Source organism: Melanotaenia boesemani, chromosome 8, assembly GCF_017639745.1.
Source record: "Melanotaenia boesemani isolate fMelBoe1 chromosome 8, fMelBoe1.pri, whole genome shotgun sequence".
Lineage (NCBI taxonomy): Eukaryota > Metazoa > Chordata > Actinopteri > Atheriniformes > Melanotaeniidae > Melanotaenia > Melanotaenia boesemani.
The window spans coordinates 284,699-300,900 of record NC_055689.1 but is presented as its reverse complement, the minus strand read 5'-3'; the positions used below and the strand labels follow the sequence as shown (position 1 = coordinate 300,900).

General features: G+C 44.4%; 1 protein-coding gene across 7 annotated transcripts in view; it reads left to right on the top strand.

Moving 5' to 3' along the window:
• st3gal3b (ST3 beta-galactoside alpha-2,3-sialyltransferase 3b) overlaps window positions 1-16,202 on the top strand; it is a 203,563-nt gene that overhangs the window by 114,812 nt on the left and 72,549 nt on the right. For all 7 annotated transcript variants that reach the window (XM_041992354.1, XM_041992355.1, XM_041992357.1 and 4 more), the window contains 2 exons: window positions 219-282; window positions 370-465. In XM_041992354.1, coding sequence (XP_041848288.1) covers window positions 219-282; window positions 370-465 — 160 coding nt within the window. The remainder of the gene's footprint in view (window positions 1-218; window positions 283-369; window positions 466-16,202) is intronic.

Below are 16,202 nucleotides of genomic sequence, written 5' to 3'. Positions count from 1 at the left end.
TTTAGTGCAGTATTATGAATCGTTTGAGGTATTGGTACTAGTAGACCTATTTATTTCGAAAGAGAAAAACATATGATATATTGAAACACAATTCCAGCTGAGTGACAAAGTATTTGTAGCCAGTATGCTGAGCATTTCTAATATTTTGTGTTGCAGTTAAGTGGGACAACAGACTAATACATCCATGTCCTCTTTTTTGTTTGTTTGTTTTTCTGCAGAGAGAATAATAGACAACATTTTAACTGGCACAAAAAATTATGGACTTGGAGAGGAGCTGGACAGGTATCCACACACCCTTATCCTGAACATAAAGGTCCTTTATGTCTATATTACCAACTTGTACTAACTTATGGTTGTCTCTTCTTCCAGTCTCAGCTGTAAAAGATGCATCATCGTGGGCAACGGTGGGATCTTGTTCAATAAGTCTCTGGGCTCCCGTATAGATGATTACGATGTTGTTGTGAGGTAAGAAAAGACAACATATTGAAGTCTGAGCAGGTTTTAACTCATCTTTCATCGTTTGTATATACTTATTTAGAGAAGTTGGATAGAGACATGAATGCCTCCGATGATAAGAGATTTCCAAATAGTTGGCACTCTGTAAAATATAAATTAATCCAGAATCTCATCATCAGGGTTCAGCATGGTGTAAAAAGTAGTTCCAGTGTGATGTTCTGCACGGTGTGAAAAGTAGTTCCAGGGTGATGTTAAGCACGGTAGAAAAATTAGTTCCACAGTGATGTTTGACACAATATAAAAAGTAGTTCCAGGGTGATGTTTGGCACGGTGTAAAAAGTAGTTACAGGGTGACGTTCGGCACGGTGTAAAAAGTAGTTCCAGGGTGATGTTCAGCACGATAGAAAAATTAGTTCCACGGTGATGTTTGACACAATATAAAAAGTAGTTCCAGGGTGATGTTAAGCACGGTAGAAAAATTAGTTCCACGGTGATGTTTGACACAATATAAAAAGTAGTTCCAGGGTGATGTTAAGCACGGTAGAAAAATTAGTTCCGGGGTGATGTTTGACACAATATAAAAAGTAGTTCCAGGGTGATGTTAAGCACGGTAGAAAAATTAGTTCCACGGTGATGTTTGACACAATATAAAAAGTAGTTCCAGGGTGATGTTTGGCACGGTGTAAAAAGTAGTTACAGGGTGACGTTCGGCACGGTGGAAAAAGTAGTTCCAGGCTGATGTTCTTCATGGTGTAAAAAGTAGTTACAGGGTGACGTTCGGCACGGTGTAAAAAGTAGTTCCAGGGTGATGTTCAGCACGGTGCAAAAAGTAGTTACAGAGTGACGTCCGGCACGGTGTAAAAAGTAGTTCCAGGGTGATGGTCGGCACGGTGTAAAAAGTAGTTCCAGGGCGATGTTCGGGACGGTATAAAAAGTAGTTCCAGGGTGATGTTCAGGACGGTGTAAAAAGTAGTCCCAGGGTGATGTTCGTCACGGTGTAAAAAGTAGTTCCAGGGTGATGTTTGGCACAGTGTAAAAAGTAGTTCCAGGGCGATGTTCAGGACGGTAGAAAAAATTAGTTCCAGGATGATGTTCAGCACAATATAAAAAGTAGTTCCAGGGTGATGTTCCACACGGTGCAAAAAGTAGTTACAGAGTGATGTTCAGCACTGTGTAGAAAGTATTCCCAGGGTGATGTTCGGCACGGTGGAAAAAGTAGTTACAGGGTGATGTTCAGCACTGTGTAGAAAGTATTCCCAGGGTGATGTTCGGCACGGTGGAAAAAGTAGTTCCAGGGAGATGTTCAGCACTGTGTAGAAAGTATTCCCAGGGTGATGTTCGGCACAGTGGAAAAAGTAGTTACAGGGTGATGTTCAGCACTGTGTAGAAAGTATTCCCAGGGTGATGTTCGGCACGGTGGAAAAAGTAGTTCCAGGGAGATGTTCTTCATGATGTAAAAAGTAGTTCCAGGGTGATGTTCAGCATGTTGTAAAAAGTAGTTCCAGGGTGATGTTCGGCACAGTGTAAAAAGTAGTCCCAGGGTGATGTTCGTCACGGTGTAAAAAGTAGTTCCAGGGTGATGTTTGGCACAGTGTAAAAAGTAGTTCCAGGGCGATGTTCAGGACGGTAGAAAAAATTAGTTCCAGGATGATGTTCAGCACAATATAAAAAGTAGTTCCAGGGTGATGTTCCACACGGTGCAAAAAGTAGTTACAGAGTGATGTTCAGCACTGTGTAGAAAGTATTCCCAGGGTGATGTTCGGCACGGTGGAAAAAGTAGTTACAGGGTGATGTTCAGCACTGTGTAGAAAGTATTCCCAGGGTGATGTTCGGCACGGTGGAAAAAGTAGTTCCAGGGAGATGTTCAGCACTGTGTAGAAAGTATTCCCAGGGTGATGTTCGGCACAGTGGAAAAAGTAGTTACAGGGTGATGTTCAGCACTGTGTAGAAAGTATTCCCAGGGTGATGTTCGGCACGGTGGAAAAAGTAGTTCCAGGGAGATGTTCTTCATGATGTAAAAAGTAGTTCCAGGGTGATGTTCAGCATGTTGTAAAAAGTAGTTCCAGGGTGATGTTCGGCACAGTGTAAAAAGTAGTCCCAGGGTGATGTTCAACACGGTGTAAAAAGTAGTTCCAGGGTGACGTTCGGCACGGTGTAAAAAGTAGTTCCAGGGTGACGTTCGGCACGGTGTAAAAAATAGTTCCAGGGTGATGTTTCGCGTGTTAGAAAAAGTAGTTCCAGGGTGATGATCAGCACGGTGTAAAAAGTAGTTCAACGGTGATGTTCAGCACGTTAGAAAAAGTAGTTCCAGGGTGATGTTCGGCACGGTGTAAAATGTAGTTCGAGGGTGACGTTCGGCACGGTGTAAAAAGTAGTTACAGGGTGATGGTCAGCACGGTGTAAAAAGTAGTTCCAAGGTGATGTTCAGCACGGTCGAAAAATTAGTTCCAGGGTGATGTTCGGTACAATATAAAAAGTAGTTCCAGGGTGATGTTCCACACGGTGCAAAAAGTATTTACAGAGTGACGTTCGGCACGGTGGAAAAAGTGGTCCCAGGTTGATGTTCGGCACGGTGTAAAAACTAGTTCCAGTGTGATGTTCTTCACGGTGTAAAAAGTTGTTCCAGGGTGATGTTCAGCACGGTAGAAAAACTAGTTCCAGGGTGACGTTCGGCACGGTGTAAAAACTAGTTCCAGTGTGATGTTCTTCACGGTGTAAAAAGTAGTTCCAGGGTGATGTTCTTCATGATGTAAAAAGTAGTTCCAGGGTGATGTTCGGCACGGTGTAAAAAGTATTTCCAGGGTGATCTTCGGAATGGTGTAAAAAGTAGTTCCAGGGTGATGTTCAGGACGGTAGAAAAATTAGTTCCAGGGTGATGTTCAGCATGGTGTAAAAAGTAGTTCCAGGCTGATGTTCGGCACGGTGTAAAAAGTAGTCCCAGCGTGATATTCGGCACGGTGTAAAAAGTAGTTCCAGGGTGATGTTCAAGTTATTGGAAAAAGTAGTTCCTGGGTGATATTCAACTTTGGTTGAAAAAGTAGTCCCACGGTGATGTTTGACACAATATAAAAAGTAGTTCCAGGGTGATGTTGAGCACGGTACAAAAATTAGTTCCAGGGTGATGTTCGGCACAATATAAAAAGTAGTTCCAAGGTGATGTTCTTCATGGTGTAAAAAGTAGTTCCAGGGTGATGTTCGGCACGGTGTAAAATGTAGTTCCAGGGTGACGTTCGGCACGGTGTAAAAAGTAGTTCCAGGGTGATGTTTACCACGGTGCAAAAAGTAGCTCCAGGGTGATGTTACGCGTGTTAGAAAAAGTAGTTCCAGGGTGATGTTTGGCACGGTGTAAAAAGTAGTTCCAGGGTGATGTTGAGCACGTTAGAAAAAGTAGTTCCAGGGTGATGGTCGGCACGGTGTAAAAAGTAGTTCCAGGGTGACGTTCGGCACGGTGTAAAAAGTAGTTCCAGGGTGATGTTTACCACGGTAGAAAAATTTGTTCCAGGGTGTTGTTCGGCACAATATAAAATGTAGTTCCGGGGTGATGTTCGGCACGGTGTAAACAATAGTTCTAGGGTGATGTTTCGCGTGTTAGAAAAAGTAGTTCCAGGGTGATGTTTGGCACGGTGTAAAAAGTAGTTCCAGGGTGATGTTCGGTACGGTGTAAAAAGTAGTTCCAGAGTGACGTTCGGCACGGTGTAAAAGGTTGTTTCAGGGTGACGTTTACCACGGTAGAAAAATTTGTTCCAGGGTGTTGATCGGCACAATATAAAAAGTAGTTCCGGGGTGATGTTCGGCACGGTGTAAAAAATAGTTCTAGGGTGATGTTTCGCGTGTTAGATAAAGTAGTTACAGGGTGATGTTTGGCACGGTGTAATAAGTAGTTCCAGGGTGATGTTCGGCACTGTGTAAGCAGTAGTTCCAGGGTGACGTTCGGCACGGTGTAAAAAGTAGTTCCAGGGTGATGTTTACCACGGTGGAAAAATTTGTTCCAGGGTGTTGTTCGGCACAATATAAAAAGTAGTTCCAGGGTGATGTTCGGTACGGTGTAAAAAGTAGTTCCAGGGTGATGTTCAGCACGTTAGAAAAAGTAGTTCCAGGGTGATGTTCGGCACGGTATAAAAACTAGTCCCAGGGTGATGTTTACCACGGTAGAAAAATTTGTTCCAGGGTGTTGTTCGGCACAATATAAAAAGTTGTCCCGGGGTGATGTTTGGCACGGTGTAAAAAGTAGTTCCAGGGTGATGTTCAATACGGTGGAAAAAGTAGTTCCAGGGTGATGTTCGGCACGGTGTAAAAAGTAGTTCCACGGTGATGTTCCGCACGTTAGAAAAAGTAGTTCCAGGGTGATGTTCGGCACGGTGTAAAAACTAGTCCCAGGCTGATGTTCGGCACGGTGCAAAAAGTAGTTCCAGGGTGATGTTCCGCACTTTAGAAAAAGTAGTTCCAGGGTGACGTTCGGCACGGTGTAAAAAGTAGTTCCAGGGTGATGTTACGCGTGTTAGAAAAAGTAGTTCCAGGGTGATGTTTAGCACGGTGTAAAAAGTAGTTCCAGGGTGATGTTCAGGACGGTGTAAAAAGTAGTCCCAGGGTGATGTTTGGCACGGTGTAAAAAGTAGTTCCAGGGTGATGGTCGGCACGGTGTAAAAAGTAGTTCCAGGGTGACGTTCGGCACGGTGTAAAAAGTAGTTCCAGGGTGATGTTTACCACGGTAGAAAAATTTGTTCCAGGGTGTTGTTCGGCACAATATAAAAAGTAGTTCCGGGGTGATGTTCGGCACGGTGTAAACAATAGTTCTAGGGTCATGTTTCGCGTGTTAGAAAAAGTAGTTCCAGGGTGATGTTTGGCACGGTGTAAAAAGTAGTTCCAGGGTGATGTTCGGCACGGTGTAAAAAGTAGTTCCAGGGTGACGTTCGGCACGGTGTAAAAAGTTGTTTAAGGGTGATGTTTACCACGGTAGAAAAATTTGTTCCAGGGTGTTGTTCGGCACAATATAAAAAGTAGTTCCGGGGTGATGTTCGGCACGGTGTAAAAAATAGTTCTAGGGTGATGTTTCGCGTGTTAGATAAAGTAGTTCCAGGGTGATGTTAGGCACGGTATAATAAGTATTTCCAGGGTGATGTTCGGCACTGTGTAAGCAGTAGTTCCAGGGTGACGTTCGGCACGGTGTAAAAAGTAGTTCCGGGGTGATGTTTGGCACGGTGTAAAAGTAGTTCCAAGGTGATGTTCAGCACGGTCGAAAAATTAGTTCCAGGGTGATGTTCAGCACAGTATAAAAAGTAGTTCCAGGGTGATGTTCGGCACGGTGTAAAAAGTACTTCCAGGGTGATGTTCAATACGGTGGAAAAAGTAGTTCCAGGGTGATGTTTGGCACGGTGTAAAAAGTAGTTCCAGGGTGATGTTCGGCACGGTGTAAAAAGTAGTTCCAGGGTGACGTTCGGCACGGTGTAAAAATTTGTTCCAGGGTGTTGTTCGGCACAATATAAAAAGTAGTTCCGGGGTGATGTTCGGCACGGTGTAAAAACTAGTTCCAGGGTGATGTTCGGCACGGTGTAAAAAGTAGTTACAGGGTGACGTTCGGCACGGTGTAAAAAGTAGTTACAGGGTGACGTTCGGCACGGTGTAAAAAGTAGTTCCAGGGTGACGTTCGGCACAGTGGAAAAAATAGTTCAAGGGTGATGTTCCGCACGTTAGAAAAAGTAGTTCCAGGGTGATGTTCGGCATGGTGTAAAAAGTAGTTACAAGGTGATGTTCGGCACGGTTTAAAAAGTATTTCCAGGGTGATGTTTGGCATGGTGTAAAAAGTAGTTCCAGGGTGATGTTCCGCTCATTAGAAAAAGTAGTTCCAGGGTGATGGTCTTCATGGTGTAAAAAGTAGTTCCAGGGTGATGTTCTGCACGGTATGAAAAGTAGTTCCAGGGTGATGTTAAGCACGGTAGAAAAATTAGTTCCACGGTGATGTTTGACACAATATAAAAAGTAGTTCCATGGTGATGTTTGGCACTGTGTAAAAAGTACTTACAGCGTGACGTTCGGCACGGTGTAAAAAGTTGTTACAGCGTGACGTTCGGCACGGTGTAAAAAGTAGTTACAGGGTGACGTTCGGCACGGTGTAAAAAGTAGTTCCAGGGTGATGTTACGCGTGTTAGAAAAAGTAGTTCCAGGGTGATGTTTGGCACGGTGTAATAAGTAGTTCCAAGGTGACGTTCGGCACGGTGTAAAAAGTAGTTACAGGGTGACGTTCGGCACGGTGTAAAAAGTAGTTCCAGGGATATGTTGAGCACGGTGCAAAGATTTGTTCCAGGGTGATGTTCGGCACAATATAAGAAGTAGTTCCAGGGTGATGTTCAGCACTGTGTGAAAAATAGTTCCAGGGTGATGTTCGGTACGGTGTAAAAAGTAGTTCCAGGGTGATGTTTACCACGGTAGAAAAATTTGTTCCAGGGTGTTGTTCGGCACAATATAAAAAGTAGTTCCGGGGTGATGTTCGGGACGGTGTAAAAAGTAGTTCCAGGGTGATGTTTGGCACAGTGTAAAAAGTAGTTCCAGGGTGATGTTGAGGACGGTAGAAAAAATTAGTTCCAGGATGATGTTCAGCACAATATAAAAAGTAGTTCCAGGGTGATGTTCCACACGGTGCAAAAAGTAGTTACAGAGTGACGTTCGGCACAGTGGAAAAAGTAGTTACAGGGTGATGTTCAGCACTGTGTAGAAAGTATTCCCAGGGTGATGTTCGGCACGGTGGAAAAAGTAGTTCCAGGGAGATGTTCTTCATGATGTAAAAAGTAGTTCCAGGGTGATGTTCAGCATGGTGTAAAAAGTAGTTCCAGGGTGATGTTCGGCACAGTGTAAAAAGTAGTCCCAGGGTGATGTTCAACACGGTGTAAAAATTAGTTCCAGGGTGACGTTCGGCACGGTGTAAAAAGTAGTTCCAGGGTGACGTTCGGCACAGTGTAAAAAATAGTTCCAGGGTGATGTTTCGCGTGTTAGAAAAAGTAGTTCCAGGGTGATGATCAGCACGGTGTAAAAAGTAGTTCAACGGTGATGTTCAGCACGTTAGAAAAAGTAGTTCCAGGGTGATGTTCGGCACGGTGTAAAATGTAGTTCGAGGGTGACGTTCGGCACGGTGTAAAAAGTAGTTACAGGGTGATGGTCAACACGGTGTAAAAAGTAGTTCCAAGGTGATGTTCAGCACGGTCGAAAAATTAGTTCCAGGGTGATGTTCGGTACAATATAAAAAGTAGTTCCAGGGTGATGTTCCACACGGTGCAAAAAGTATTTACAGAGTGACGTTCGGCACGGTGGAAAAAGTGGTCCCAGGTTGATGTTCGGCACGGTGTAAAAACTAGTTCCAGTGTGATGTTCTTCACGGTGTAAAAAGTTGTTCCAGGGTGATGTTCAGCACGGTAGAAAAACTAGTTCCAGGGTGACGTTCGGCACGGTGTAAAAACTAGTTCCAGTGTGATGTTCTTCACGGTGTAAAAAGTATTTCCTGGGTGATGTTCTTCATGATGTAAAAAGTAGTTCCAGGGTGATGTTCGGCACAGTGTAAAAAGTATTTCCAGGGTGATCTTCGGAATGGTGTAAAAAGTAGTTCCAGGGTGATGTTCAGGACGGTAGAAAAATTAGTTCCAGGGTGATGTTCAGCATGGTGTAAAAAGTAGTTCCAGGGTGATGTTCGGCACGGTGTAAAAAGTAGTCCCAGCGTGATATTCGGCACGGTGTAAAAAGTAGTTCCAGGGTGATGTTAAACTTATTGGAAAAAGTAGTTCCTGGGTGATATTCAACTTTGGTTGAAAAAGTAGTCCCACGGTGATGTTTGACACAATATAAAAAGTAGTTCCAGGGTGATGTTTGGCACGGTGTAAAAAGTAGTTACAGCGTGACGTTCGGCACGGTGTAAAAAGTAGTTCCAGGGATATGTTGAGCACGGTACAAAAATTAGTTCCAGGGTGATGTTCGGCACAATATAAAAAGTAGTTCCAAGGTGATGTTCTTCATGGTGTAAAAAGTAGTTCCAGGGTGATGTTCGGCACGGTGGAAAAAGTAGTTCCAGGGTGATGTTCTTCATGATGTAAAAAGTAGTTCCAGGGTGATGTTCAGCATGGTGTAAAAAGTAGTTCCAGGGTGATGTTCGGCACGGTGTAAAAAGTAGTCCCAGGGTGATGTTCAACACGGTGTAAAAAGTAGTTCCAGGGTGATGTTCGGCACGGTGTAAAAAGTAGTTCCAGGGTGATGTTCAGGACGTTAGAAAAAGTAGTTCCAGGGTGATGTTCGGCACGGTGTAAAATGTAGTTCCAGGGTGACGTTCGGCACGGTGTAAAAAGTAGTTCCAGGGTGATGTTTACCACGGTGCAAAAAGTAGTTCCAGGGTGATGTTACGCGTGTTAGAAAAAGTAGTTCCAGGGTGATGTTTGGCACGGTGTAAAAAGTAGTTCCAGGGTGATGTTGAGCACGTTAGAAAAAGTAGTTCCAGGGTGATGGTCGGCACGGTGTAAAAAGTAGTTCCAGGGTGACGTTCGGCACGGTGTAAAAAGTAGTTCCAGGGTGATGTTTACCACGGTAGAAAAATTTGTTCCAGGGTGTTGTTCGGCACAATATAAAATGTAGTTCCGGGGTGATGTTCGGCACGGTATAAACAATAGTTCTAGGGTGATGTTTCGCGTGTTAGAAAAAGTAGTTCCAGGGTGATGTTTGGCACGGTGTAAAAAGTAGTTCCAGGGTGATGTTCGGTACGGTGTAAAAAGTAGTTCCAGAGTGACGTTCGGCACGGTGTAAAAGGTTGTTTCAGGGTGATGTTTACCACGGTAGAAAAATTTGTTCCAGGGTGTTGATCGGCACAATATAAAAAGTAGTTCCGGGGTGATGTTCGGCACGGTGTAAAAAATAGTTCTAGGGTGATGTTTCGCGTGTTAGAAAAAGTAGTTCCAGGGTGATGTTTGGCACGGTGTAATAAGTAGTTCCAGGGTGATGTTCGGCACTGTGTAAGCAGTAGTTCCAGGGTGACGTTCGGCACGGTGTAAAAAGTAGTTCCAGGGTGATGTTTACCACGGTGGAAAAATTTGTTCCAGGGTGTTGTTCGGCACAATATAAAAAGTAGTTCCAGGGTGATGTTCGGTACGGTGTAAAAAGTAGTTCCAGGGTGATGTTCAGCACGTTAGAAAAAGTAGTTCCAGGGTGATGTTCGGCACGGTGTAAAAACTAGTCCCAGGGTGATGTTTACCACGGTAGAAAAATTTGTTCCAGGGTGTTGTTCGGCACAATATAAAAAGTTGTTCCGGGGTGATGTTTGGCACGGTGTAAAAAGTAGTTCCGAGGTGATGTTCAGCACGGTCGAAAAATTAGTTCCAGGGTGATGTTCGGCTCAGTATAAAAAGTAGTTCCAGGGTGATGTTCGGCACGGTGTAAAAAGTAGTTCCAGGGTGATGTTCAATACGGTGGAAAAAGTAGTTCCAGGGTGATGTTCGGCACGGTGTAAAAAGTAGTTCCACGGTGATGTTCCGCACGTTAGAAAAAGTAGTTCCAGGGTGATGTTCGGCACGGTGTAAAAACTAGTCCCAGGCTGATGTTCGGCACGGTGCAAAAAGTAGTTCCAGGGTGATGTTCCGCACGTTAGAAAAAGTAGTTCCAGGGTGACGTTCGGCACGGTGTAAAAAGTAGTTCCAGGGTGATGTTACGCGTGTTAGAAAAAGTAGTTCCAGGGTGATGTTTAGCACGGTGTAAAAAGTAGTTCCAGGGTGATGTTCAGGACGGTGTAAAAAGTAGTCCCAGGGTGATGTTCGGCACGGTGTAAAAAGTAGTTCCAGGGTGATGGTCGGCACGGTGTAAAAAGTAGTTCCAGGGTGACGTTCGGCACGGTGTAAAAAGTAGTTCCAGGGTGATGTTTACCACGGTAGAAAAATTTGTTCCAGGGTGTTGTTCGGCACAATATAAAAAGTAGTTCCGGGGTGATGTTCGGCACGGTGTAAACAATAGTTCTAGGGTCATGTTTCGCGTGTTAGAAAAAGTAGTTCCAGGGTGACGTTCGGCACGGTGTAAAAAGTAGTTCCAGGGTGATGTTTACCACGGTGCAAAAAGTAGTTCCAGGGTGATGTTACGCGTGTTAGAAAAAGTAGTTCCAGGGTGATGTTTGGCACGGTGTAAAAAGTAGTTCCAGGGTGATGTTGAGCACGTTAGAAAAAGTAGTTCCAGGGTGATGGTCGGCACGGTGTAAAAAGTAGTTCCAGGGTGACGTTCGGCACGGTGTAAAAAGTAGTTCCAGGGTGATGTTTACCACGGTAGAAAAATTTGTTCCAGGGTGTTGTTCGGCACAATATAAAATGTAGTTCCGGGGTGATGTTCGGCACGGTATAAACAATAGTTCTAGGGTGATGTTTCGCGTGTTAGAAAAAGTAGTTCCAGGGTGATGTTTGGCACGGTGTAAAAAGTAGTTCCAGGGTGATGTTCGGTACGGTGTAAAAAGTAGTTCCAGAGTGACGTTCGGCACGGTGTAAAAGGTTGTTTCAGGGTGATGTTTACCACGGTAGAAAAATTTGTTCCAGGGTGTTGATCGGCACAATATAAAAAGTAGTTCCGGGGTGATGTTCGGCACGGTGTAAAAAATAGTTCTAGGGTGATGTTTCGCGTGTTAGAAAAAGTAGTTCCAGGGTGATGTTTGGCACGGTGTAATAAGTAGTTCCAGGGTGATGTTCGGCACTGTGTAAGCAGTAGTTCCAGGGTGACGTTCGGCACGGTGTAAAAAGTAGTTCCAGGGTGATGTTTACCACGGTGGAAAAATTTGTTCCAGGGTGTTGTTCGGCACAATATAAAAAGTAGTTCCAGGGTGATGTTCGGTACGGTGTAAAAAGTAGTTCCAGGGTGATGTTCAGCACGTTAGAAAAAGTAGTTCCAGGGTGATGTTCGGCACGGTGTAAAAACTAGTCCCAGGGTGATGTTTACCACGGTAGAAAAATTTGTTCCAGGGTGTTGTTCGGCACAATATAAAAAGTTGTTCCGGGGTGATGTTTGGCACGGTGTAAAAAGTAGTTCCGAGGTGATGTTCAGCACGGTCGAAAAATTAGTTCCAGGGTGATGTTCGGCTCAGTATAAAAAGTAGTTCCAGGGTGATGTTCGGCACGGTGTAAAAAGTAGTTCCAGGGTGATGTTCAATACGGTGGAAAAAGTAGTTCCAGGGTGATGTTCGGCACGGTGTAAAAAGTAGTTCCACGGTGATGTTCCGCACGTTAGAAAAAGTAGTTCCAGGGTGATGTTCGGCACGGTGTAAAAACTAGTCCCAGGCTGATGTTCGGCACGGTGCAAAGAGTAGTTCCAGGGTGATGTTCCGCACGTTAGAAAAAGTAGTTCCAGGGTGACGTTCGGCACGGTGTAAAAAGTAGTTCCAGGGTGATGTTACGCGTGTTAGAAAAAGTAGTTCCAGGGTGATGTTTAGCACGGTGTAAAAAGTAGTTCCAGGGTGATGTTCAGGACGGTGTAAAAAGTAGTCCCAGGGTGATGTTCGGCACGGTGTAAAAAGTAGTTCCAGGGTGATGGTCGGCACGGTGTAAAAAGTAGTTCCAGGGTGACGTTCGGCACGGTGTAAAAAGTAGTTCCAGGGTGATGTTTACCACGGTAGAAAAATTTGTTCCAGGGTGTTGTTCGGCACAATATAAAAAGTAGTTCCGGGGTGATGTTCGGCACGGTGTAAACAATAGTTCTAGGGTGATGTTTCGCGTGTTAGAAAAAGTAGTTCCAGGGTGATGTTCAATACGGTGGAAAAAGTAGTTCCAGGGTGATGTTCGGCATGGTGTAAAAAGTAGTTACAAGGTGATGTTCGGCACGGTTTAAAAAGTATTTCCAGGGTGATGTTTGGCATGGTGTAAAAAGTAGTTCCAGGGTGATGTTCCGCTCATTAGAAAAAGTAGTTCCAGGGTGATGGTCTTCATGGTGTAAAAAGTAGTTCCAGGGTGATGTTCTGCACGGTATGAAAAGTAGTTCCAGGGTGATGTTAAGCACGGTAGAAAAATTAGTTCCACGGTGATGTTTGACACGATATAAAAAGTAGTTCCATGGTGATGTTTGGCACTGTGTAAAAAGTACTTACAGCGTGACGTTCTGCACGGTGTAAAAAGTTGTTACAGCGTGACGTTCGGCACGGTGTAAAAAGTAGTTACAGGGTGACGTTCTGCACGGTGTAAAAAGTAGTTCCAGGGTGATGTTACGCGTGTTAGAAAAAGTAGTTCCAGGGTGTTGTTTGGCACGGTGTAATAAGTAGTTCCAAGGTGACGTTCGGCACGGTGTAAAAACTAGTTACAGGGTGACGTTCGGCACGGTGTAAAAAGTAGTTCCAGGGATATGTTGAGCACGGTACAAAAATTTGTTCCAGGGTGATGTTCGGCACAATATAAGAAGTAGTTCCAGGGTGATGTTCAGCACTGTGTGAAAAATAGTTCCAGGGTGATGTTCGGTACGGTGTAAAAAGTAGTTCCAGGGTGATGTTTACCACGGTAGAAAAATTTGTTCCAGGGTGTTGTTCGGCACAATATAAAAAGTAGTTCCGTGGTGATGTTCGGCACGGTGTAAAAAGTAGTTCCAGGGTGATGTTTGGCACAGTGTAAAAAGTAGTTCCAGGGTGATGTTCAGGACGGTAGAAAAAATTAGTTCCAGGATGATGTTCAGCACAATATAAAAAGTAGTTCCAGGGTGATGTTCGGCACGGTGTAAAAAGTAGTTCCAGGGTGATGTTCAGCACAGTATAAAAAGTAGTTCCAGGGTGATGTTCGGCACGGTATAAAAAGTACTTCCAGGGTGATGTTCAATACGGTGGAAAAAGTAGTTCCAGGGTGATGTTTGGCACGGTGTAAAAAGTAGTTCCAGGGTGATGTTCGGCACGGTGTAAAAAGTAGTTCCAGGGTGACGTTCGGCACGGTGTAAAAATTTTGTTCCAGGGTGTTGTTCGGCACAATATAAAAAGTAGTTCCGGGTGATGTTCGCACGGTGTAAAAAGTAGTTCCAGGGTGATGTTCCGCTTATTAGAAAAAGTAGTTCCAGGGTGATGGTCTTCATGGTGTAAAAAGTAGTTCCAGGGTGATGTTCGCACGGTGTAAAAAGTAGTTCCAAGGTGTTGTTCAGCAAGGTCGAAAAATTAGTTCCAGGTGATGTCGGCACAGTATAAAAAGTAGTTCCAGGGTGATGTCGGCACGGTGTAAAAAGTAGTTCCAGGGTGATGTTCAACACGGTGGAAAAAGTAGTTCCAGGGTGATGTTTGGCACGGTGTAAAAAGTAGTTCCAGGGTGATGTTCCGCACGTTAGAAAAAGTAGTTCCAGGTTGATGTTCGGCACGGTGTAAAAACTAGTCCCAGGGTGATGTTCGGCACGGTCCAAAAAGTAGTTCCAGGGTGATGTTCCGCACGTTAGAAAAAGTAGTTCCAGTGTGACGTTCGGCACGGTGTAAAAAATAGTTCCAGGGTGATGTTACGCGTGTTAGAAAAAGTAGTTCCAGGGTGATGTTTGGCACGGTGTAAAACGTAGTTCCAGGGTGATGTTACGCATGTTAGAAAAAGTAGTTCCAGGGTGATGTTTGGCACGGTGTAAAAAGTAGTTACAAGGTGATGTTCGGCACGGTTTAAAAAGTATTTCCAGGGTGATGTTTGGCATGGTGTAAAAAGTAGTTCCAGGGTGATGTTCCGCTCATTAGAAAAAGTAGTTCCAGGGTGATGGTCTTCATGGTGTAAAAAGTAGTTCCAAGGTGATGTTCTTCATGGTGTAAAAAGTAGTTCCAGGGTGATGTTCGGCACGGTGGAAAAAGTAGTTCCAGGGTGATGTTCTTCATGATGTAAAAAGTAGTTCCAGGGTGATGTTCAGCATGGTGTAAAAATTAGTTCCAGGGTGATGTTCGGCACAATATAAAAAGTAGTTCCAAGGTGATGTTCTTCATGGTGTAAAAAGTAGTTCCAGGGTGATGTTCGGCACGGTGGAAAAAGTAGTTCCAGGGTGATGTTCTTCATGATGTAAAAAGTAGTTCCAGGGTGATGTTCAGCATGGTGTAAAAAGTAGTTCCAGGGTGATGTTCGGCACGGTGTAAAAAGTAGTCCCAGGGTGATGTTCAACACGGTGTAAAAAGTAGTTCCAGGGTGATGTTCGGCACGGTGTAAAAAGTAGTTCCAGGGTGATGTTCAGGACGTTAGAAAAAGTAGTTCCAGGGTGATGTTCGGCACGGTGTAAAATGTAGTTCCAGGGTGACGTTCGGCACGGTGTAAAAAGTAGTTCCAGGGTGATGTTTACCACGGTGCAAAAAGTAGTTCCAGGGTGATGTTACGCGTGTTAGAAAAAGTAGTTCCAGGGTGATGTTTGGCACGGTGTAAAAAGTAGTTCCAGGGTGATGTTGAGCACGTTAGAAAAAGTAGTTCCAGGGTGATGGTCGGCACTGTGTAAAAAGTAGTTCCAGGGTGACGTTCGGCACGGTGTAAAAAGTAGTTCCAGGGTGATGTTTACCACGGTAGAAAAATTTGTTCCAGGGTGTTGTTCGGCACAATATAAAATGTAGTTCCGGGGTGATGTTCGGCACGGTGTAAACAATAGTTCTAGGGTGATGTTTCGCGTGTTAGAAAAAGTAGTTCCAGGGTGATGTTTGGCACGGTGTAAAAAGTAGTTCCAGGGTGATGTTCGGTCCGGTGTAAAAAGTAGTTCCAGAGTGACGTTCGGCACGGTGTAAAAGGTTGTTTCAGGGTGATGTTTACTACGGTAGAAAAATTTGTTCCAGGGTGTTGATCGGCACAATATAAAAAGTAGTTCCGGGGTGATGTTCGGCACGGTGTAAAAAATAGTTCTAGGGTGATGTTTCGCGTGTTAGATAAAGTAGTTCCAGGGTGATGTTTGGCACGGTGTAATAAGTAGTTCCAGGGTGATGTTCGGCACTGTGTAAGCAGTAGTTCCAGGGTGACGTTCGGCACGGTGTAAAAAGTAGTTCCAGGGTGATGTTTACCACGGTGGAAAAATTTGTTCCAGGGTGTTGTTCGGCACAATATAAAAAGTAGTTCCAGGGTGATGTTCGGTACGGTGTAAAAAGTAGTTCCAGGGTGATGTTCAGCACGTTAGAAAAAGTAGTTCCAGGGTGATGTTCGGCACGGTGTAAAAACTAGTCCCAGGGTGATGTTTACCACGGTAGAAAAATTTGTTCCAGGGTGTTGTTCGGCACAATATAAAAAGTTGTTCCGGGGTGATGTTTGGCACGGTGTAAAAAGTAGTTCCGAGGTGATGTTCAGCACGGTCGAAAAATTAGTTCCAGGGTGATGTTCGGCTCAGTATAAAAAGTAGTTCCAGGGTGATGGTCAGCACGGTGCAAAAAGTATTTACAGAGTGACGTTCGGCACGGTGGAAAAAGTGGTCCCAGGTTGATGTTCGGCACGGTGTAAAAACTAGTTCCAGTGTGATGTTCTTCACGGTGTAAAAAGTTGTTCCAGGGTGTTGATCGGCACAATATAAAAAGTAGTTCCGGGGTGATGTTTGGCACGGTGTAAAAAGTAGTTCCAAGGTGATGTTCAGCACGGTCGAAAAATTAGTTCCAGGGTGATGTTCAGCACAGTATAAAAAGTAGTTCCAGGGTGATGTTTGGCACGGTGTAAAAAGTAGTTCCAGGGTGATGTTCAGCACGTTAGAAAAAGTAGTTCCAGGGTGATGGTCGGCACGGTGTAAAAAGTAGTTCCAGGGTGACGTTCGGCACTGTGTAAAAAGTAGTTCCAGGGTGATGTTTACCGCGGTAGAAAAATTAATTC